General features: G+C 39.3%; 1 protein-coding gene across 1 annotated transcript; it reads right to left on the reverse strand.

Annotated features, from left to right (window-relative positions):
• Window positions 1–548: 548 nt before the first annotated feature.
• Window positions 549–21,893, reverse strand: LOC114642795 (procathepsin L-like). Its single transcript, XM_028791603.2, has 7 exons — window positions 21,786–21,893; window positions 20,302–20,424; window positions 14,434–14,583; window positions 4,766–4,981; window positions 3,666–3,831; window positions 1,172–1,274; window positions 549–772 (listed from the first exon to the last, which is right to left on the reverse strand). The coding sequence occupies exons 1-7, from the start codon at window positions 21,831–21,833 to the stop codon at window positions 676–678; spliced, it is 903 nt and encodes a 300-aa protein (XP_028647436.2). The 5' UTR covers window positions 21,834–21,893; the 3' UTR covers window positions 549–675.
• Window positions 21,894–23,406: the final 1,513 nt, after the last annotated feature.

Genomic DNA, 23,406 nt, shown 5'->3' on the forward strand with positions numbered 1-23,406 from the left:
TTTGTTTTTAATAAAAGCACTTACACCATTCCCTTGCTTGGTGTATTTGTCCTCATCTGCTCAGCTCATATTGGTCATGACTATTGATGATGTCAGGTTCAAAGAGGCTGAACAAAGAGGGAGCATGGAGCTGACCCACACCATCTCAGGGCCCTCTTAATATGAACAAGCAGTGACATTTACATCTTAAAATGAGTGTGAAAGTGTTAAACAAATGGGCAGACCCAATTTCATCTGCATTTACTCAATCCCAATTTATGATCTTTCTATCATATTATGTTTTGTCCTCATCTTCACTACTATGGGTGACAACCTCTGCAGCAATTTCAGCCACAATAATGGAAACAACTCTACCAGAGTACTGAAATGCTGCCTCCTGAAAAAATTGTGCTCCAGAGAAGGTGTGCAAATTATTCATTCCATCTTCTCACAGTCTCCTAAGTAATTGAAAATGTTCTCCATTTTTGATGAACACAGAATAATTAAATGTAAAATATGAATACTGTTTTATTGTACTGCAACAAATAAACCAGTGAACAATGAACACATTATATTCTTCAAATATATTCATTTGAATTTATAGCAGATTCAAAAACATCATGTTATAAGGCAATCGTGGATTTCTGCTTATGAAGTCTAGGAATGTGGTGCCTCTCTTGAAACAGTCTGCCATCATTAAACTGGGTATATGGCACGAGAAGCAATTCCACAGTGGTTGTTTTTGTGTCGTGCGATTAGAATATAGCCACCTTCTCCAAAGTCTTCACCCCAGCTGACAACAAGGAAATAAATATAATGGTTAGTGTTAATAGTCATCAGCATCTTCTCTTATAGGCAAGGACCCAGAGCTTGTGCAGCAGGTTGGAAAACACTACCTACATATACACAGACTCCCCAATATGTACGGCATTGTCTCTGGACCCAAGCCTCTTGACCAACAGTGGTTTATTTCCTTATCCTGAATTGCCCCATGGGAGATACCCCAGACAGGTGTGAGAAACCTCAGAAGTCCTTGGTTGGGTGGCATACCTCAGGAGACTATAGTGCTGCTATAAGTCAAATTATACTGTTTAAGCAAAACAGACACACCTTTCCCTTCTGCAGATTGTGGTCTCATTTTTCTGTCTCAGTGCATACCACTAATCACACATTGTTCTTATTATTGTCTAACCTGTTTTTAACAATCCAATAGTCTTCTCCATCATAAGTGCCATACCCCACCAACAAAGCACAATGGTCTGGTCTTGTACTGCAGTCTTTATTGTAGTAAATTCCTAAAAGACAATGAAAATAATACTTCTTTTTTGGTTATGAAAGCCAAGTAAATTTACATCAACATTAAAAAACAATCCCATATAAAAACAGGAAATTTGCAAACAAGAGGGGACAATTCAGTCCATAAAGCTCATTTATTTAGCTAATAGCTAAGCTTTCCCAATATCTCATCCAGAAACCTCTTAAGAGTTCTCAAAGTTTCTGATTTGACTTCAGCTGAACATGAGCAAAGATGTTCAGAACACTTCAATAACCCATATACTGTACTGAAATGTGAGTTTTCATAAAAATGAAGCTGGACACACATTCTTTATGGAACAGTTTTACATTGGGGCATTATCACACAGCATGTCAGGGGTTCATAGTGGATCAGGGAAGTGCAGGTCTTCCTATAAAATAATGCAGATCTGCCTCACGAGTATAGGAAAAAATGCACACCCCTAGACTGTAAGGGGAAAAGATTGCACACCCCTGGAGTAATCGGGGGAATGGGCTAATTAGCCATTTATGTATGCATGAGCCATGCCTCTATGGTTCGTTGAGAGAAGCTCCTTCACTCCTTAGCATATAAAGGGTCTAATCAGGTGAGTGAGGGGGAAAAATGAAAGATAAAGAAACAAAAGGAAAACAGAGAAAGAGAAGAGCAGACAAGTTAATCCAATGTGAAAAAGAGAGTAAACTGATTGGGAGAAGCCCTGTGGTGGAGTTTGGGCGATTGAGGGCTCCATGAGCTTTCTAGGGGTTACTGAAAGAGATGGCAAGAAGACTGAGCTGGGCTTTAGGGGATGAATTTAGTCTGTTTATTGGGTTTCATTTTTGATTGTTTTGTTTCCTCACTGCAGTGTTTTATCGATTATTTATGAACTGTTTTTAATGGAAAGCATTTTCATGCAATGCACTTTTGGCACTGTTGTTTTTAGTAAATACAAACTGTGCACTTTGTACCTCCACCTTGTTGTGTCTTCACTTTCCCTATTCCATCCTTGGTTATGAACTACCAATGCTCTGGAAAATGGATGTTTCCCATAGGCTGTGGGCCTGGAGCATCACAGTCTATTGCTACTAATATGTAACTTTAGCAGTTTATATAAGTGCATTAGTATGATGGCAGTGTCAGTTTTTCAAACATGCTTTTTTTTAGGCTCATTCAAACTGCAATCTTTCAAAACATTTTAATGTTCGTTGAGGTTCAATAGTACTCTTGCTTAAATAAGATGTTTTAGTTTGTCATTTATATTATGAACTAAAGAATTCCCAAGTACAAAGTCCTGAACAAGCACTCAAAATGCCTGCCAGTGGGGGAAGAAATACTGTCAAACCCTTCCTGCTTAGAAGAAGGGCTGTGTAATATATTTATTAATGAAAGATTTATTTGTACAAAAATGCTCTGTAACAAAATAAACCTTCATGTAGCAGAAGAGGCAAAAGAATTTCCATCCAAGACAAACAACTCCCACAAATCCAGAGAGAAGTCAAAGAATCCAGAAAATTCACAAAAACTTAGAGCAAATAATCATTGGGAAACTCATCACCACCACAAGCGAATTCACAATGAACTGCCATAAATGTTGATGGCTACTTCAATGAATATTGTGAATGCACCGGCATTGGTCCATTTTGTTGCATTTTTCATTCACGTTGTGCTTTTGTGAATTTCTGGATTGCTTGACCTTTGTGCTCCATTTTTCAATTATTCTTTAGATTTTGTTTTGGGACTTTGTTCATTACTGCTATTGCCTAATTTGAAGACATTGCTCTCTCTGCCTTTGTGCCCTTAATACAGATTCTGTGTTGTTCTTTTGTGGGACTAGTTGGGTTTTTACAGTTATCCCCCTTTAGTGGGCATACTGAGCATTTTTTTGGGACTTGAGTTCACAACAATTTATGTGTAGTTAAACAATTTAACTGTTTTGGATGGGTTTTTACAGTTGTTAATAATTATCATCACCACCTTGGTTTTATTTTTTGGATTGCTGTTCTGTTGAAAACACAATTATGTTGTCATTATGTATGTCATTTAACATTTAAATATTTGGCAGCTTGTTAATTATTTTAACCATACAGAAATATCTCAAAATAGTGATGCAATTGGCAACAATGATTCTTGAATAAAAATGATAACTTTTATTACAGTTTCCTTTATGACTACAATTCTAGTTTTATGTTTTATCCTTGATGGAAAACGCTCTGACCATATCTGGTATTTCATAATTTGCTTGTTTTTTGACTACAGCGCCGCCTACTTATTTTAACTTTTTCATTTCCTGGTTGTTTCCTCTGGTGTCTGACTTTTGGAAATCATCATACAATAATACATGTGCAAATGTCTGTCCATATAAGAAATAATAATAATATTAAAAAAAAAAATAAAAATAATAATATGCTGGTACCACTGTGATAGAATTGAAATCCCTTAGGAGAGGTATCAATTGAAACAGATATGGGTCCAATATTAGCAAGTGCATCTTGAAGAGCCATTTCATCACCAAATGGAATCTTGACATAGCCTGAGCAAGGAAACAATTGATTTTTAGGAATCCTGGAGCAGGAGGCTACCTAAAAACAAAATGGTGAAAACAAATATTAAATATATTCCATCCTCACATTTAACAGCTAAAAGCTTCTGAATCCATACACTTTTATTTCCAATTTACTTGTGATGATGCTTTTTTAATTATTGTCTTTCTTCTTTGCCTAGACATGGTCAGATAATCTGATCTACTGTTTATTAATGTGGATGATACAGTTTTCTTTAACTGTGGCTGTATGAGTTCTTTTTTTAAAATGATAATAACAATGATCAAGTTTGCAAAGATAAAAAGTGACATTCTTCCCTTAAAAGGCATGTGACACAAGCTAGGTATTTGGCTGATTACTTGTTTATTCCTTTACGCGAGAGTTTTACTGTGTTGGTAAGGACATGTATGTTTGGTACATCTGCATTAATCAGATAATAGATACATTGTATGTGCTACCTTACTTCCGCTTGGTTGGCTTTACTCACATTTCGTCTTGCATCATGCCTCAATGTATGAATTCATGTAGAATGAGCTCTGAACAAGCAAATGCATTATAAATGAGCGTGAACTGAAATGAATGTCAACAGAGAAAAATGATTTGCATTAAGTCAACTTGGCTGCTGCCGGCAATGTGTGCATCTTACAAGAATTCAAATATTCGCAGTTCTGGAATAGTTTTTTCAAAATAACACTTCCACTTCTTTGAGTCCATGTCACCACCCTCTGCAATATAGGCCTATGTCTCTAGAATCAGCACAATGTATGTATGCTAAGGACATGACTAGTGTTTAAAAGTTCATTTATTAGGCTCCTGTAAGTCACATTTCATGCTGTTTTTTAAAAAATGTGTTTTCTGCAACATCCATGTATCATCCATTCATCCATATACACCACCTACCGTACATGTACAAACTCACTTCTCCTAGATATATCACAGATCCATCACAAATGGCATGTCATCTTTTACTCACCTTCCCTGTATAATGGTAGTTGGACTCTAATGAAATGCCACGGTTTATGACGTACTTGAATGCATCTGTTACAGTTCCACCCTGACAGCCATTATTTAATAAAGAACAGTCCACTAATTGCTGAGCACTGAGTTCCACAAGTATGTTTATTTGTTTTTTAATCAGTCCTTCCAATGCACCGAGTGCGCTAAATGCCCAGCAGGAACCACAGTCTCCCTAGGAGACAAATTCATTGACATTAAAAAAAAAATCAATTAATTAATAGTATTTTGATATAACACATACATTTTAAGTCTTGCTGTAACACAACTTGATATTGTTAGGAATGAAACTTCTTGTGTGCACACTTACCAAGCAAAAACCTTGAACATAACTAGAAATTTATTTTAGGAAACAATTCAACAAACAGATTGACTAATAAGGTAATCAATATTGTACTTAAAACAAAAGACAAATGGATGGTAAAAATAAAAAATAAAAAAACCAAAACGGCAATGTTGTCTGTGTTATTTAGCAAAAGCATTGCATTTTTTCACAAAAGAATTGTGTTATTTCACAATAATCATTGTGTTATTTCACAAAAGTATTGCACAATTTCACAAGGATATTGCCTGGTGCTGCCATTATTGTCATGCACATGAATGCTTCAGTCATCTAGTGATGGCTAGTAATAGAGAGATTAAGCACGCACAATCAAGTGATATGACTAGAACAAAAATTACAGATATACTGTATATTTAGTTTTAAGCATTTTAAAGTTTTGTACAGTCCCTTTAGCGTAGTCAAAGTGGTTGTGCAGAGCTGTCATTCCTGCCTCACAGGACAAGGTATGCAAGGGTTTTGCATGTTCTCCCTATATACTTATGGACTTGGCATCAATGAGTTTACGTAATTGTGTATGATTTTCTGTTTTAACACTTGTCTCGTCTCATCTTCTCTGTCCCCAATTGTTTTCACACTGAATACTGCAAATGTGTCAGTAATACTTCTCAATTAAGTAAATAGGTTTAGTCCTTCATGTGCTGTGAAGTAAATAACATCCACCTCATTTTCCCATCCTGAAATCCGGGAGATTTGAGGTATGAACACTTGCTGCTGTGATACCATATCACACTGTCTTAAAATATCTATTTGCATATAACTGGATTAAAACTAAACACTAGTTATAAGGTTCTGTTACCGGTTTCCATTCAGCACACTCTTAACTGATTGGGTGTGTAACTGAGCCCTGCAAAGGTCCAGTGTACCACTTTTACCTCTTGCCTTACACACGGTGCTGCTGCAATGATCAGTGAGTCCCTGTGACCCTAAACTGGGGAAATTAAAATTACCCCTTAGCATATGCATGATTATTTGTATTTCTGTGATGTCAGTTCAGTTCTTGTTACTTGATTGCACACAATGGACATGCTTAACGTCACTCTCTCAATAGCTGTCACAAGATGATTGAAGCATGCGCATACCCAATGTTACCAATCACAGCAGGCAATATCTTTGGAAGTAACGTAATACTTTTGTGAAAGAAAACAATAACTGTTGGCAAAATTACACAAAACATTTTTGAAATAATGTAATAACATATATTTTTGAGTATCAGCCATATTTTTTTTAAATTGCCTAAATGACCAAAAATTTTAAATATGTAAATTGCAATACATAAATTAAGAAAGATTAAACAGAGAGAAAAGGGGACACTTCAAAGAACAGTTTTCTGTTCACTCTGGGCCACTGTGCAGCTCAGCCACAGAGGGCCTAAACAACTTGGTATATTAACATAAAACAACAAAGGTGTGCGTTCTTGAAGTATTTTACTGAACACAGCTCATTGTAAACTGAAATATATACAAGAGAAACATACAGGTATTTACAAGTGTACAACCAAAGACAATAAATACAAAACAGCACATAGCAGACAGTATACATTAAACAATAAAGCTTTACGATATGAGACACTTACAAGGCGATTGATTTTCAGGGTTGGGTTGTGACAAGAGATGAGTGTAGACAGAGATTCAGATTGCTACATACCACACCTAACAGATCCAGGAGTTTATATACCTTAAAGCTACATGACCTGCATGTTAAATTCACAAAATGCCTGTAAGGATTGTAGTAAAATATTTTACATGACATGTGATGGTGATCAACAGACAAAAGCAATTGCTTCTTTTGGTCTTTTGATTAGAGCTTGTCCTTTGATTTCAAATTCAAATACAAGAAGCGGGACATGAAGCATGTTCTCAGAAATGAACATATTAAAAATGACAATGATTGGTTAATTCACCTGTAACTCAAACATCTGAACTTGAAAGGAAATGACTTTAAACCTCCTAATCATTAGAAATGAGCACCAAAATAATAACACAAGAATAATCAGGTGTTTACTTATCATTAGTTTTTCCTTGTCCTCTATAAATAATTGAAAGTTGTTTTGGAGGTTTTAAAAGTCAAGGGATGTGGGAGTCACATTGATTTCTGAATTAGACACATTTTTAATCATGAGTTTTGTTCTCACACAGCAATTTTGTGCTTCTTTTGTGTTTGCCTGGTTGTCAGGATGTTGCTAGGTAGGATAACCAGGAGTGTGCAATGCATGACATCATTACCATTACGGTATAATAAAAGTCAGTGTTGTACACTTACAAGTTGTCCATGTTTGTGGATACTACCTAAACACCTGCCATTATTGTTTCAGCATTTAAAATATTTAAAATATTTCTGGTGCTTTTCTGCCCTTTGACTAAGATTTACTTCTAACACTTAAATTTTGTTTTTTTTCACTATTTTGATTTCTGACACTTTTGCTTGTTTCTCTACTTGATTCTTTCCTCATATCATCAGCTCTGTTTATTAAATCTTGTCTCATCAGTTTTGAACTTGGGTGGTTATTATTAGCAATCAATCTTCTTCCATCTCTGTTCATAACAACTGCTGCCTGATACAGAAAAAATTTTTCATAACTTTCTTGTTAGAATACCTGTATGGTTGGTCACTGTGTTTTGTTGTGGTAATGAGTTTATATGTATTAACCCAATAGCCATACCATATTCAATATAAATAGTACAGCTCCTCATATTACTTTGTCTATTGCCATTGCTTTACATAATTACTATCTTGAATTATTTAACTCATTTCAATGCTTTAAGTGCAAAATGTTTTAGATATACATCCATAGTCTACCTATAGTTATTTTTGTTTCTGAAATATGTCCATTTCTTCATAATATTCCAATTGTTTCATGTGATACTGTAGTATCTTAATACATAATTCGCCAGTCTCCTCACTCACTCACTCACTCACTCACTCACTCACTCACTCACTCACTCACTCACTCACTCGCGTCCGTCCGAAGCCGAATGCGCAGTCGCCTTCTGCGCACGTCGCCTTCTGCGCATGTCCGAAGCCGAATCCGCAGTCACCTTCTGCGCAGCTGCCCGAAAAACCTTACAAAACCGACATCGCGGCAGGCGGCGGATTTACGGCCGCGAAAATTCAAAGAGAAAGGCGACTTCGATTAAAGCTCTAGAGGCCTGAAAGGCGATTTCGACTACAGCTCGAGGCCTAATTACGCATTCATTCAATACACCTATATCAGGTTTGTGGTACGGAATGCGCAGTCTCCTTCTGCGCATGTCCGAAGCCGAATGAGCAGTCGCCTTCTGTGCAGCTGCCCGAAAAACCTTATGAGACCGACATTGCGGCAGGCGGCAGATTTACGGCCGCGAAAATTCAAAGAGAACGGTGACTACGGCCGCGAAAATTCAAAGAGAAAGGCGACTTCGATTAAAGCTCTAGAGGCCTGAAAGGCGATTTCGACTACAGCTTGAGGCCTAATTACGCATTCATTCAATACACCTATATCAGGTTTGTGGTGCTTATACTTATTATATATTATACTATTCCACTCGTGCCCGTTTCATCTTACGTTGTCGAAACTGGCTCTTTGTCTAGTCTATTATAATCTTAAAAGCCCAATGCAATACATTGTGATGTTGCATGCTGGTAATGATCCTATAAAAAATAGATATTGACTGACTAATAGATAATGCAAAGAAAACAAGTGATAGTGACACAAAGGAATAGTGTTAAAATCAGAGAAAACTACAAGACAACAGTTCGATGTCCCAGAGACCAGAACAGAAAGTCTTCCGAGGATATTCTCTAATCAGATAGGCTGGCTCAGCACAGACTCTATTACAGAATGCTGAGGTCTCCAGGACCGTGACTGCGTCTGACTTTGTTTTTGCCGTTCTATCTACGGTTGACTTTAGGCCTGTGACGATGCGGGTTCTACTCCATGCTCCCATTAATCTTCTGGAAGCTCTGAACCCGACAGCGTCTGTAATGTCACCGATGAGCTAGACAGTGAGGCACAACAAAGCAAGGGGATGGTGCAAAAAGTGCAAAGTGCTTTTATTAAAAACAACAAAACAAAACAGTGTTCAAATAAATAAGTGCAGTGTCTCAAAAATACGTCTTAAATAAATAATGCATAAAATAGGTGAAAAGTGGAGGTTAAAATCCATTAGAAAAAAAATCCTTTAACAAACAACGAGGTTAAAACAATGGCTGGAAGCTGTCTCTTTAAACAAATCAGCCCGGTGCCTTTCTGCTACTGGTGACTCCCCTGCTTCTCCCGGCCAGGCTATGCACCAGGGGAGCCACCCAACCTGCAGCTGACCTTCTCTCTGCCTTCTCCTGCTGGTCTGTTCACCTCACCGATCCCTGGCTCCGATAGGCTTCACCAAACTGCGACTTGCGCTCCCCAGAGACCAGGGCGCTCACACTGGGGCTTTCACATCCCAAGTCCTGACTCCCGATGCCTTCTTGGCCTTACGCAGCGAGCCATCTTCCTTCTGGTCACCCCTGCTCCTCAAAATGCTCAGCGGGAGCGACCACTACTAATTGCTCCTGGGGTGCCGGCCAAACACCCCACGAGGGCTCACTGTCCAGTTGCCTATCTCTCCAGAGAGCACATTTGCTCACTCATTTAGAGGCTTCTCCTTGCTGCTTCCTGCCGCCTTCTACTTCTAACCTCCGTATGTCTTTTCCTTTTCTTTTTTCCTCCTCCCTAGCCGCCTCGCGCTTCTATTTATTATGGGGACGTGGATCAGATGTGGCAATTAGCAGCTCCCAGCACCAATTACGGATGCGGACTACTCCTCAACTGTGCACTTAAGTGAGGACCATCCGCATCACGCATCACCTGGGAACTGCTCCACACACACCATGCCCCCTCACTAAGCCACAAGTACGGCAATTATATATTTAAAAAGTGGCCTTTTTGACGTGAGCTGTGGACCCACTACACTATAAGGCCCCCCCTATGTTTATTTTCTCCAGGAATGATGCTGGAATTTTAGTTTTCCTCTTCTTTATTGTCAACTGGTCATAGTTAAACACTTCATTAATGGACAGATGTTTTTGGCTTCCATTTATGTTAATCATTTTCTACTTTGTTTCCTGTGTGTTGCAGCTGTGGGCCCATCACCTGCAGGAGGAATAGGGGCCAGGTGCAATGTGATGCCATCAGGCTGAAAAAGGAAGCCTTCTGTGTATGGTTAGCATGGAAGACTCCGGAAGCAGCAGAAAGGTACTAACAGGCCAAAGGGTTTACGTCCTTGGCAGTCAGGGAAGCAAAAACCTGGGTGTGGGAGGAGTTTGGAAAGACCATGGTAGCTGTCAATCAGACTCAAAGAGGTTCTGGCAAACCATCAGGCGACTCAGAAAAGGAACGCAGGGATTCACCCAGGATGGAAAAGTGCTGTCCCAGAATGAGGATGTTGTCTGGAGGTGGAAGGAACATTTTGAGGAGCTCCTGAACGCAATGGACACAAGCTCTGTGGAGGACACAGAGCCAGAAGCTAATGGGGGATCAATTCCCATTTCCCTGAGGGAGGTCACTGATTTAGTTAAGCAGCTCCGCAGTGGTGAAATCTCAGGTTTGGATGAGATCTGCCCAGAAATGGTCAAGACTCTGGACATTGTTGGGCTGTCATGACTGACACACCTTTTGAATGTTGTATGGTCATTGGGAGCTGAGCCTCTGGAGTGCCAGACCGGGGTGGTGGTTCCCATTTTTAAAAAGGGGGACAGGAGGGTGTCCTTCAGCTATTGGGGGATTACACTCCTCAGCCATCCTGGAAAAGCTTGTGCCAGGGTACTGAAAGGAGACTCCACCCAATTGTGGAACCTCAGGCCATGGAAAGGTGGATCAGCTTTTCATCCTCATGAGGATTCTGGAGGGTGCATGGGAGTTTGCTCAATTGGTCTAGATGTGTTTTGTGGACTTAGAGATGGTGTATGTCCTTGTTCATTGAGGGGTTTGTTGGCGCTTTATTGCTTGGAGAGTATGGGGTTCCAGAGCTCCCAATAAGGGCTATTTGGTCCCTGTATAATCACAGTGAAAACTACAGTATGTCCACATACTCAGATAAACATCAGCAATGTTTCCATTGGGTATGGGACTCCACGAGGGTTGTGCTTTGTCTCCTGTCCTGTTGGTGATTTTCATGTACAGGATATCAAGGTTCAGCTTGGGAGCAGAAGGAGTCCAGTTCAGTGTCACTGCTTTTTGCAGAAGACGTGGTTCAGTTGGTTTCATCGGACTGTAAACTCCATCATACATTCAGACAATTTGCAACCGCAGTGTGAAGTAGCAGGAATGAGGATCAGCACAACCAAATCTGAGGCCATGGTCCTCAGTAGGATAAAGGGAGAATGTCCTTTATGAGTGGGAGGTGAGTTACTGCCTCAAGTGGAGGAGTTTAAGTACCCTAGGGTCTTGTTTACGTGTGAGGGGAAAAAGGATGGTGAAACTGATATATGAATAGGGGCAGTGAGTGCATTTATGTGGTTGCTACTACTGATGTCTCGATTTACCAGTTGATCTACATCACTACCCTCACCTATGGTCATGAACTTTGGGCAATGACTAAAAGAATGAGATTGCAGGTGCAAGTGGCCAAAATGAGCTTTCTCTGTAGGGTGGCTGGTCTCCCCACTAGAGATAAGGCGAGAAGTGCAGACATCCGGGAAAGGCTCAGAGTAGAGTAAGAAACATGCAAGTGAGTTGTGTACTTCTTTTCTTATTTCAGACCTAAAAACAGTGAGTAGGCATCAGGGAACTAGATAGGTGTGACAAATGGTCCCACATGATGGTCATGTAGGTGATTGCGCACAGAGAGAGAATTGTAGATGAAGAGAGTATAAATGAATATTTCACTCAAAAGTTATATTTACTCTGCATTGTTTTAGTCATGGTCAAGAAAAACTATTAGTTTTGTGTTTTTACCAGTACTCAAGTTTATAATAAGGTGGGTGTATATAGCTGTTAGAGATCTGTCAGTCTCCTAGCAGTAAGGACCTTCAAAAGCAACACAACATGGGTCAGTGACTGCTAGATGTTCCTGTATCTCATTAGTTTGTGGAATGTGCCAGAGATGACTACTCCAGGGTCATTAAAATAGAAGAGATATTGGGAGTTGGGGATGTTGGAGACTAGAAGAATTTCTGAGGCCAATGGCAGGCAGCACTGGATGGGTACATGGAATCCTGTTACCTGTCACAGTATATAGAGTACGTGAAGTGTTTAAACAGAATTAATTAAATTATTTATTAATTAAATCAGTGAATTTGACTGAGTTTAATATGTTAGGATTTCACATAATAAGGACGCCAAAGATGCTATTTTCATTACACTGACGGATAAAAGAGAGAGAAATATTTTATTTGAAGTTTCATATTTTCATAGGATAGACAGTGGTATGACCACCAATGATGTAAGAGGCTGAGACATGGACAGTAAAGGTAGCACAGGAGAAGAAGTTAGTTGTGGCAGAAATAAGAATGTTGAGATGAATGCTTGGAATTACAAATGAGACAATCAAAGGCACAATAAAGGTGGGAAGTGATATCTAAGAAAGTACAGGAAAGTAGGTTAAAGTGGTATGGAAATGTGATGAGGAGAGGCAATGAATATGTGGGCCAAAGACTGATGGGAATGGAAGTACTGGGAAAATGACAGAGGCCAAAGTGGAGGTGAATGGATAAAGCAAAACAAGATCTGAAGTAAAAGGGTCTGACTAGTGATGAATGAACTAGACAGTGTTTGCTTCCGCTTGAGTTCAGAGAAATCATGAAAGCATATGTGAATATCGCCGAACTTGGAGAAATGCATTGAAGTCAATGGGGAAGGATTAACTGAACTAGATTTGTCTAAATTATAATGGTGCAATCATCTTTAAAGTATCCCTGAGAGATAGGGAAACGTGTGCCAACTGTACTGGACCAATTATTGTGTGCTTAAAGGTGACATGAGTTGTGCAGCAGCAGTGCCAACCACTGCACCACCGTGCCTCCATGAGATCAAAGAAAAAAGAATGCAGTCGGAGTTGCGCAATCATAAATTTCATCAAAACAAAGCGGAAATGCCAAAATTGTAGTCAAAAGAAAATATACAGTATATATGTCTTTTAAAGGCTGAAAATTCAAAGTGGCTTGTCATTAGTGAAGTCGATGGTTCGTTTTATTTTCTGAAGTCACTCTGAAGGCTCTTCAAACTGTCTGTGCCGATACTTTGCACTTTTTCTTCTATCAAAAAGATAGAAACATCTTGTACATAGCAATAAATCCTTTGTAATTATTATTATGTCATAGTTTCCTGTTGTTTTTGGGGGGGGCATCAGGTTACTTTAATGTTTGTTTTTTACCTCTATATGGCTAAATATGTATGCATAGGGCATGCACCTCCTTCTCTTATGCTGACGTTGAATGCGAAGATTGACCTGCATATTTGGCGACAAGCAGAGATAACTCATTATTTATGCTCTAAAGGTTTCATAAAAATAAAATTTTGGGAATCTGCATTTCTTATTTATCTGTTCTACCACTAACTAAGTTCCACAGAATCTGTCATACAAATGATCAGCATTCTATTTCCGGGGGGCAGTCCATTTAAATGTTGGCTGTTTCACCTCCAAGGGATGTCGCCGTGGCCTCACAAAGCATTATGGGGTTCTGGGTAAAAAGTTCTCCTAAAGTGGCCGAAATTATCAGTAAATAATTCAATGAACAAGGGCAAACACGAATGCAGCAAATTTGCTGCAAATATTGCTTTGGCAAAATTTGCTGATCAACACTAGGTCTGACAGAGACGTAGGTGCAGGACTGAGCTATATGGAGAAGGTTGATCAAGCATATCAACCCCACACAGAAGTGTAAAAAAGAGGAAGAAGAAGAACGAAAATTACAGATTATAAAGCAGACACAGGTAATGTAAAATACATTTCTTTTGGTAAACATTAATATTATGCATTCTTCTAGGTGAACACCAAACTTTATGTAGTAACTCGTATGTCACTTTTAAAGGTAAAATCTGGTAAAGTCAGTGCAAAATGGATGAATGCATGAGTGGAAACAGATTGATGTCCTCATCTAATCAGATAGCTTGAACTGAAATAGAAGGCAACCTAACAATTTAGTATGAATACAAGTACATTTCTGTTTAACAATGAGGTAAAAATCCTTCCTCAAGTTCTGGTATCTAATTCTTGTGCAGTCACACCTGGGGGATGCAAGTAACGTCCAAGGAAAATTGTGTTCTTATCAGTATTAATGATTTAAAATTAAAGCATTTTAGAAAGTACTAGAAGACACGTTATATTTACCTGAGAGCGGACTTTTGTAACATATCCTTTTTCAATCCAGTCAATTGATATTGGAAGCTTGGTGTTATTATATATATGGAAGCCTTTTTTATTGTCTGGAGTATGGAATAATTTACCTGAAATGTCCCTAGAAGATTCTTCAATTGTTTCCTGAAAAAAACACAACAGTCAGTCATCCACATATGCATTCACCCATTTTATAGTCTTTCGCATTACAGTAAATCAGATTATGCATTAGCAAACCATGCTTGATTTGGAGAACGGTCAATTCACACACACACACAAACATGCAAAATAGACTAGGTTAATATGATTAGCAAATTAAACAAGCAAATTCCTGACATGTGTGAGATAAAAAAGTGGACATAGGGAGTACTGTACATGTAAACTACATATACAGTAGATGGTGACCAGATGGGAGTCAAATCAAGACCTCTGGAACTGTAACTAAGCAGTTCTAAACACTATGCTAGTATGTGTCTTCACCAATCCATCAATCAATCCATAAATCTTTTATATACTGCCATTGTCAGTACACACTATCAGAAAGCATTTTACAGACTAAACAAAAAAACAACAATACTGAACTGACTGAAAGTTAGATGGAGCTCAGAAGTGAACTGACATTGTGTATTATGAAAAAACATCTAATTTATGGAAATATTAACAGCTATAAGTAACATTATCTAATACTCTGTAAAATGACTTGAAATGATTACGATGGTGCACTCTCAGCTTCTAAGACACAGCAATGTTATATGAACCTTTTTTGCACAGGGTGATACAAAAAGGCACATTCCTCTCATGTAGATACTGCATAATGTTTTTGAATATCTGGGAAACTCCACTTTCCTATCTCAGTTGCAAAATTCCTATAATGACACTCTTCCTAACTGCTCACATGATTCAATGTATGCCTGTAAAATCCATGCATTATCATGAAGCAAACGTGGGTGTAAATGTTCCTAAATTATTGCATCTCTGCAGTATTTTGAATAAGAAAGAGCACAAACTAAAGTCAGATTTATTAAGCTACCATAACAAGTAAAGCACATGTTTAAACACTTGTATACTGTAGATATTTTTGGGAATCAGTTGTTTTTACATGAAGAGATATAAGAAAAGCAGCTGATATCAAGAAAGTAAGAACAGTTCAAAAATAATACTTTGGTGCTTTTAGCCTGCAATGAATGGGATGCATTTTGATGTATGTTGCCAAATGAATGAGCTTGCTGGGATAAAGCAGAGTGGTGTAGAAGAGGCTAGGGGAGCCCCACATTTTGGAATTCATTCATTCACATCTAGAATCCATTTCATTCATAACTGGGTCCTCCAAAGAAAGCTGCAGGCATAGGAGATTGTGGAAACTTCACACAAGTAATGACCAACCAGGAACTAAACCTTTGTCTTTGGAGTTACTGTACTAGGCTGTTTCATTTGTTATATATGTATATGTATTGTAAGGGATGGCTGGATGCCCAGAGAGTGGCAGGATGGGGGAAGACAGCTACTTTGGGACAATGCCTCCCCCAAGATCCTGGATGGCAGCTTCCCTGGAGGGTAGCGGTGCCCCGGATTCCTGCTAGGGCACCATAGGACATGGAGTTTGGTATCACGGTCCTGTTGGGTACAGTAGGTGCTGCTAGGGGATCTTTAAATGCCTTTCAGACAGCCTTGGTGTCACAATCCCTCCTAATCCACTAACAGCTGTGTTTGGTGTACTCCTAGATGGGCTTAAAGTGTAGAAGGACAAACAAGCTGTGAACGCCTTTACTACACTATTGGCACGTAGACTTATCTTGCTCAATTGGAAGAATCCTAACTCTCCTATTCTAAGTCAATGGGTAACTGAGGTTATATACTATTTGAAAGTGGAAAAAATCAAATACGCATGTAGAGGATCTGTATAAACCTTTTTCGAAACCTGGCAGGATCTAGATAGATAGATAGATAGATAGATAATTTATTAATCCCAAGGGGAAATTCACATACTCCAGCAGCAGCATACTGATAAAAAAACAATAAATTAAACAGTCATAAAAATGCAGGTATAACAGACAATAACTTTGTATAACGTTAACATTTACCCCCCCTGGTGGAATTGAAGAGTCGCAAAGTGTGGGGGAGGAATGATCTCCTCAGTCTGTCAGTGGAGCTGGACATTAACAGCAGTCTGTCACTGAAGCTGCTCCTCTGTCTGGAGATGATACTATTCAGTGGATGCAATGGATTCTTCGTGATTTACAGGAGCCTGCTCAGCGCCCGTCACTCTGCCACGGATGTCAAACTGTCCAGCTACATGCCTACAATAGAGCCTGCCTTCCTCACCAGTTTGTCCAGGCGTGAGGTGTCCTTCTTCTTTATGCTGCCTCCCCAGCACACCACCGCCTAGAAGAGGGCACTTGCCACAACCGTCTGGTAGAACATCTGCAGCATCTTATTGCAGATGTTGAAGGACGCCAGCCTTCTAAGGAAGTATAGTCTGCTCTGTCCTTTCTTACACATAGTATCAGTATTGGCAGTCCAGTCCAATTTATCATCCAGCTGCACTCCCAGGTATTTATAGGTCTGCACCCTCTGCACAAAGTCACCTCTGATGATCACGGGGTCCAGGAGGGATCTGGTCCTCCTAAAATCCACCACCAGCTCTTTGGTTTTGCTGGTGCTCAGGTGTAAGTGGTTTGAGTTGCACCATTTAACAAAGTCCTTGATTAGGTTCCTATACTCCTCCTCCTGCCCACTCCTGATGCAGCCCACAATAGCAGTGTCTTCAGCGAACTTTTGCACGTGGCAGGATTTCGAGTTATATTGCAAGTCCGATGTATATAGGCTGAACAGGATCAGAGAAAGTACAGTCCCCTGTGGCACTCCTGTGTTGCTGACCACAATGTCAGACCTGCGGTTCCCGAGACGCACATACTGAGGTCTGTCTGTAAGATAGTCCACGATCCATGCCACCAGGTATGAATCTACTCCCATCTCTGTCAGCTTGTCCCTAAGGAGCAGAGGTTGGATTGTGTTGAAGAGAGAAGTCCAGAAACATAATTCTTACTGCACCACTGCCTCTGTCCAAGTGGGAGAGGGATCGGTGTAGCATATAGATGATGGCGTCCTCCGCTCCCACCTTCTCCTGGTATGCGAACTGCAGAGGGTCGAGGGCATGGCGGACATGTGGCCTCAGGTGGTGAAGCAGCAGCCGCTCCATGGTCTTCATCACATGCGACATCAGAGCGACAGGCCTGAAGTCATTCAGCTCACTAGGACGTGACACCTTTGGGTCTGGGGTGATGCAAGATGTTTTTCAAAGCCTGGGGACTCTCCCCTGTTCCAGGCTCAGGTTGAAGGTGCACTGTAGAGGACTCCCCAGCTCCAGCGCACAGGCCTTCAGCAGTCATGGCGATACTCCATCTGGACCCGCTGCTTTGCTGGCATGAAGTCTCCTCAGCTCTCTGCTTACCTGGGCTGCTGTAATTGTGGGTGGGGGGAAACTCTCTCCTTTTCTGGTATAAGCAGAAGGATGGGTGGAGGGTGCAGTACTCCGAGGTGAGAGTGGGTTAGGGGGGGTCAAACCTGTTCATCTGGTTTGCTCTTTCCACATCTCCCTCAATGGTGGCACCCCACTTCGAGCTGCAGCCAGTGATGATCTTCATCCCGTCTCACACTTCCTTCATGCTGTTGTTCTGCAACTTCTGCTCCAGCTTTCTCCTGTACTGCTCTTTCGTTGCCCTGAGCTGGACACGGAGTTCCTTCTGCACGCGGTAACAACAACAACGACACGTCCAAACTCTCTGGACAAGTAATAGGGACGCAGACTTACGGCCAACAGTTCAATGTCCCTGCAGCAAGTGGAGATTTTGATGTTTACATGTCCAGAGTTGCACCATCTTGTATTTACATAGAGAGCGAGTCCTCCTCCTTTCCGCTTCCCGCAGGTATTTGCGTCTCTGTCCGCTCTAACTGTGCTAAACCAGGGAAGCTCCACGTTAGCATCTTGGATGTTAGTTGTTAGCCACATTTTGCAAAAACACAACAAACTGCATTCTCTGTAGGTCCTGACATTTTTCACCAGCGCAGCCAGTTCATTGATCATATTTGGTAGTGAGTTCACATTTCCCAGGACCACAGAAGGCACCGAAGGCTTGTATCGCCACTTTCTCGCAAGATGCTTAGCCTTTAGCTTAGTGCCGGCTCTGCTGCCACTATACCGTCTTCTTACCTCGTCAGGTAAATAGGGAACCACACCGGCGTGGGCATTTGTTCTCAGCGCTTGAAGCTGAGTACCTGAATAGATGAGTCTCGGCGTGTAAAAATCCATGTCCAAGTAGTAAAATGTAGTAAAAAGTGTCCAGGGAACGAGTCCATATAAAAGAAAGTGGTAGGAGTGATCAGTGAAATAGAGAAAAAGGTAGAAAGATAAAGTCGTACACGGAGCTGCTGGAAAGGTTGCCACTCGCGGCAGCGCCTGAGTCATATATCCTATATATAACATTTTAGAATAAGCATTTAAATTGAGAAAGGAGGTTCTCTCTCCTCTTTTACTCCATTTATCTTTATTCATTTATTATTTCATCTATTCATTTGTCTTTACTAGCATAAGGTTTTAGACTGCTGACCTAACTCTCTTTCTCAGGGGTGGGGGTTGATTTTTTTCAAACCTTTTACCTTTTTTTTTTATTTTTGTAAATCTCGAGTTATGTGTATGGAGTGTTATTTGATTTTAATAAATTTAGTCAGTCAGTCTTTGTCCAACCCGCTATATCCTAACACAGGGTCACAGGGGTCTGCTGGAGCCAATCCCAGCCAACACAGGGCGCAAGGCAGGAACAAACCCCAGGCAGGGCGGAAGCCCACTGCAGGGCACACACACACACACCCACACACCAAGCACACACTAGGGACAATTTAGGATCGCCAATGCACCTAACCTGCATGTCTTTGGACAGTGGGAGGAATCCGGAGCACCCGGAGGAAACGGGGAGAACATGCAAACTCCACACAGGGAGTACCCGGGAAGCGAATCCAGGTGTCCTAACTGTGAGGCAGCAGCACTACCAGTGCACCACCGTACTGCCCTTAATAAATTCAATAAAATTAAAAAAAAAAAAAAAGACTGTTGAGAGATTAGTTGGATAAACTAGCTCCAAAACTAAGCCATGCCTGAGTCTAAAGTGTTTAAGTTCAATTACAAAACCAGAAATCAAACAGGACATGGAGGCAAGATACAACACAAAGAGTAAAGCAGGACCAGAGCATTCACATCCAGCGGATCACAGCACAAGCCAATACAGGGGGAAAAAAGCAAAGCAATAATGTCTGCAGACATATCTGAATACATTAAACAGGCAAACAAAATCATAAGAGGGAATTCACTGAGACTCAATGCTTCTCTCATTTAAAGAAAGGTTTAAAGGCACAGTGATAAATAAAATGTAAAAAATGCAAAATGCTTTTTATTAATGGAAGGAATGCTTTCAGGACGTTCAATAAATAAAAGAAAAAAAGTCACTGAAACATGTATACACCTATACTCAAGTGAAGGTGATTATTATATCTGGTTACTTTGGCCAAGAGAATGTAGAATTGTAATATTCAGTTTGCAGGTAAGAAGGACAGACATTTCGAGGTAAAGCTGTAATACTCACTAATCATAGAGCTGTGTGGCATGTTGATTAGCACATGGAAGTGTGAATTTCCCTGGGCTCTGTACACATGACAGTTGGCCCCTTCAGTGCTACTTCAATAGTGCAGGTGGATTAAGACAGATGGATACTTCATTGCTTCAATGTTAGGTTTCTATTGCTGAACAGACACATAGAACAAATTCCAAAAATCATCAAGCTTTTAAAATGAACCATTATCAGGACTCACCCAATCCCCCATGCTGTTCATTCTCATTGTGTAGGTTTCAAATCCCAACGTGAACCTAAAGTTGTGTTTATTGATATCATTTAGGTTTCTCTCCCAGATTTGTCTGTGATATGCCTCCTTTCTCTAAATTAAAATAAAGTGAGAAGTAAGTCACAATGAATGCAAAACATGCTTAGTATGATTGGTTAAAAAAACTTTTCATTATTAGTGGAATGCTTAGTTTTAAATAATGAATTAAATGTTCTGAAATCATTGCAGCTTATGAACATTCAATGCGTGCTTTATGAACAGTTATGAGTATAATATTGCATTTTATATTATTTTAAAAGCTCTTACTACTACTCAGGCAGCATATTGCCCTTGAAACATTTCTGTTAGGGTGCCTGAACTTGTACCATAGACACATAAAATGTGCATTTCAGACATGTCAGTACTACTGTACTGTACAGTACCATATAATGTATACAGTAGTTGTACTGTATATAATATTTTCAGGGTTTGAAAACATACATATGTATATTTAGTTTGCCTACTATTTCCTGGTCAGGGTTGTAGCTAGCTGAATGTATCCTGACAATAACAGGCAGAAGACTGGATGGGATGCTACTGAAGGAGGAGTAACAAGAACATCAGGTAAGCAAATTTGTGTTTTTATTAAGCCAAATGAAGTTCTGTATTTGAATACATTCTTGTTTCTCATCATAAGACCAGCAAGGAAGAATTCCTCTGTACTTTGTGACAATACTACCACTACTGCTACCAATAATAACAACAATAATAATAATTCTCCATTTTTGGCTTATTATTTATACATTATTTTATTATTATTTCATCTTTTCCACAATTTTGTATGTTGTTACATGAATGTACGTATGTACGTATATGTGTTTGTTTTGTATGTGTGCTGTTATTTAGGATATCTGGGTCACTAAGTTGTTACATGTTAATAACCACGTGGAGCTTGTGATATAAAACATCCTGATGGTCACATTAAAAAAAGTTCCCATAACATGAAGCATATTTAAAGTTTGCTTAAAAAAACCAAACATGTGACATGGGAAGCTATTTTTAGTAGTTTAAATTGACATAGTCTGGTGATAAGATCAGTGACTGTGGTCAGAAAATCTAATATTCCCTGCATTAGGAGTTGCATAAAGTGGCATTGGCTGTGACATTAGACTTACTGTCTAATCTTGCTCAATTGGCCTTACCTGCACCACTTTGTACTGGATTTGTTATCCTATTTGAAACTGTAAAATACTTAGCCCTGTCTTGCTATTCTGTAAAAAAATGGCAATTCAGTTTAAATAAAGATATTTTTTTATCCCTCAAAGAAATTTAAGATTTTGGATTGTTTCCTTGCGCTTACTGCTTCTTAATTTCACCTTTTTGGGGAAAGGGATTAATGTGAATGTCAAAATGATGATGGTGTGGGACAGCCTTAAATAAATATTTAATAAGAAAATCATTGCATGCTTGATTACCTCAGTGGCATATTCTTTATTGTACATATATTTAAACTCTTCCCACATCCAATCAAGTCTAGGATCTTGGGTCTGGGAATACGGGAAAGTAAATATGTGTAGGAAAAGGAGCAGCATTCTGTGGAAAAAGTGAAAAAGACACCAATAAGAAAATCACGTCTCCAAGATCCAGGCTTTTAAAATGCATAAATGTGCTTGCTTAATGAGCTTCATTTTTAATCGCATCCATTAAGACCACAAAATCGAACTGCATACATCTTATACATAAGGAACAGAGTAACAGCATGACTGATAAAATTAGTAAAAAAATAATCATTGAAAGGATATTCCTAGCTTTAATGACAGGAATATAATGAAAACCTATATCACTGCTCATTAACTTTTACATTTAGTTACATTTATTTACATTTTGAGTGCCCTAGATAGACAAAGAAAATAAAATATTTGTGTACTGTAATTATATTGAACATTTTGCTCCCTGTGCTTAAGATTTTGCTTTTATTTACATTTCCAAATCCTTCTTATTGGCTACCTAATCTAACAAATGTAATGATTTACTTCATGAGGTGGAAGTACCTAATAAAGAATAGTTGCATAAAATATTTCAAACATTAAAATGTAAGGTTCAATTTAGATGTTCAAAGTCTCAATATTCTCAATTGTAATAGAAATTTATCATTTTTCACACTCTTATAATAATAATAATAACATTTATTTGTATAGCACATTTTCATACAAAAAAGTAGCTCAAAGTGCTTTACATAATGAAGAACAGTAAATAAATAAAAAAAAAATATAACAACATAAGAAATTAAAATAAGACAATATTAGTTAACATAAAAAAAAGAGTAAGGTCTGATGGCCAGGGTGGACAGAAAAAACAAAAAAAAACTCCAGACGGCTGGAGAAAAAAATAAAATCTGCAGGGGTTCCAGGCCATGAGACCGCCCAGTCCCCTCTGGGCAGTCTACCTAACAGAAATTAAATAGTCCTCTTGTGTCTAGGGTTCTCACGGAAGGACTTGATGATGATGGACATGCAGACTTCTGGCTTTTAATTCTTAACTGTTGGAACATCATGGTGCTTTGAGTAGATGGTGGTGGCGAAAGCCACCATCAAAAGGACACCGGAAAAAGAAACAGAAGAGAGAATAGGGGTTAGTACAGATTTTAGAGCTACCATGGATAGTTATTATAATGAATTGGATATACAGAGTATCAAATTACAGTGAAATTATGAGAAGGCCATGTTAAAGTAATGTGTTTTCAGCAGTTTTTTAAAGTGCTCCACTGTATTAGCCTGGCGAATTCCTACTGGCAGGCTATTCCAGATTTTAGGTGCATAACAGCAGAAGGCCGCCTCACCACTTCTTTTAAGTTTTGCTCTTGGAATTCTAAGGAGACACTCATTTGAGGATCTGAGGTTACGATTTGGAATATAAGACGTCAGACATTCCGATATATAAGATGGGGCGAGATTATTTAAGGCTTTATAAACCAAACAGAATTTTAAAGTCAATTCTGTATGACACAGGTAACCAGTGTAGTGACATCAAAACTGGAGAAATGTGCTCAGATTTTCTTTTCCTTGTTAGGATTCTAGCAGCTGCATTCTGCACTAG

Source organism: Erpetoichthys calabaricus, chromosome 2, assembly GCF_900747795.2.
Source record: "Erpetoichthys calabaricus chromosome 2, fErpCal1.3, whole genome shotgun sequence".
NCBI classification, from domain to species: Eukaryota; Metazoa; Chordata; class Cladistia; order Polypteriformes; family Polypteridae; genus Erpetoichthys; species Erpetoichthys calabaricus.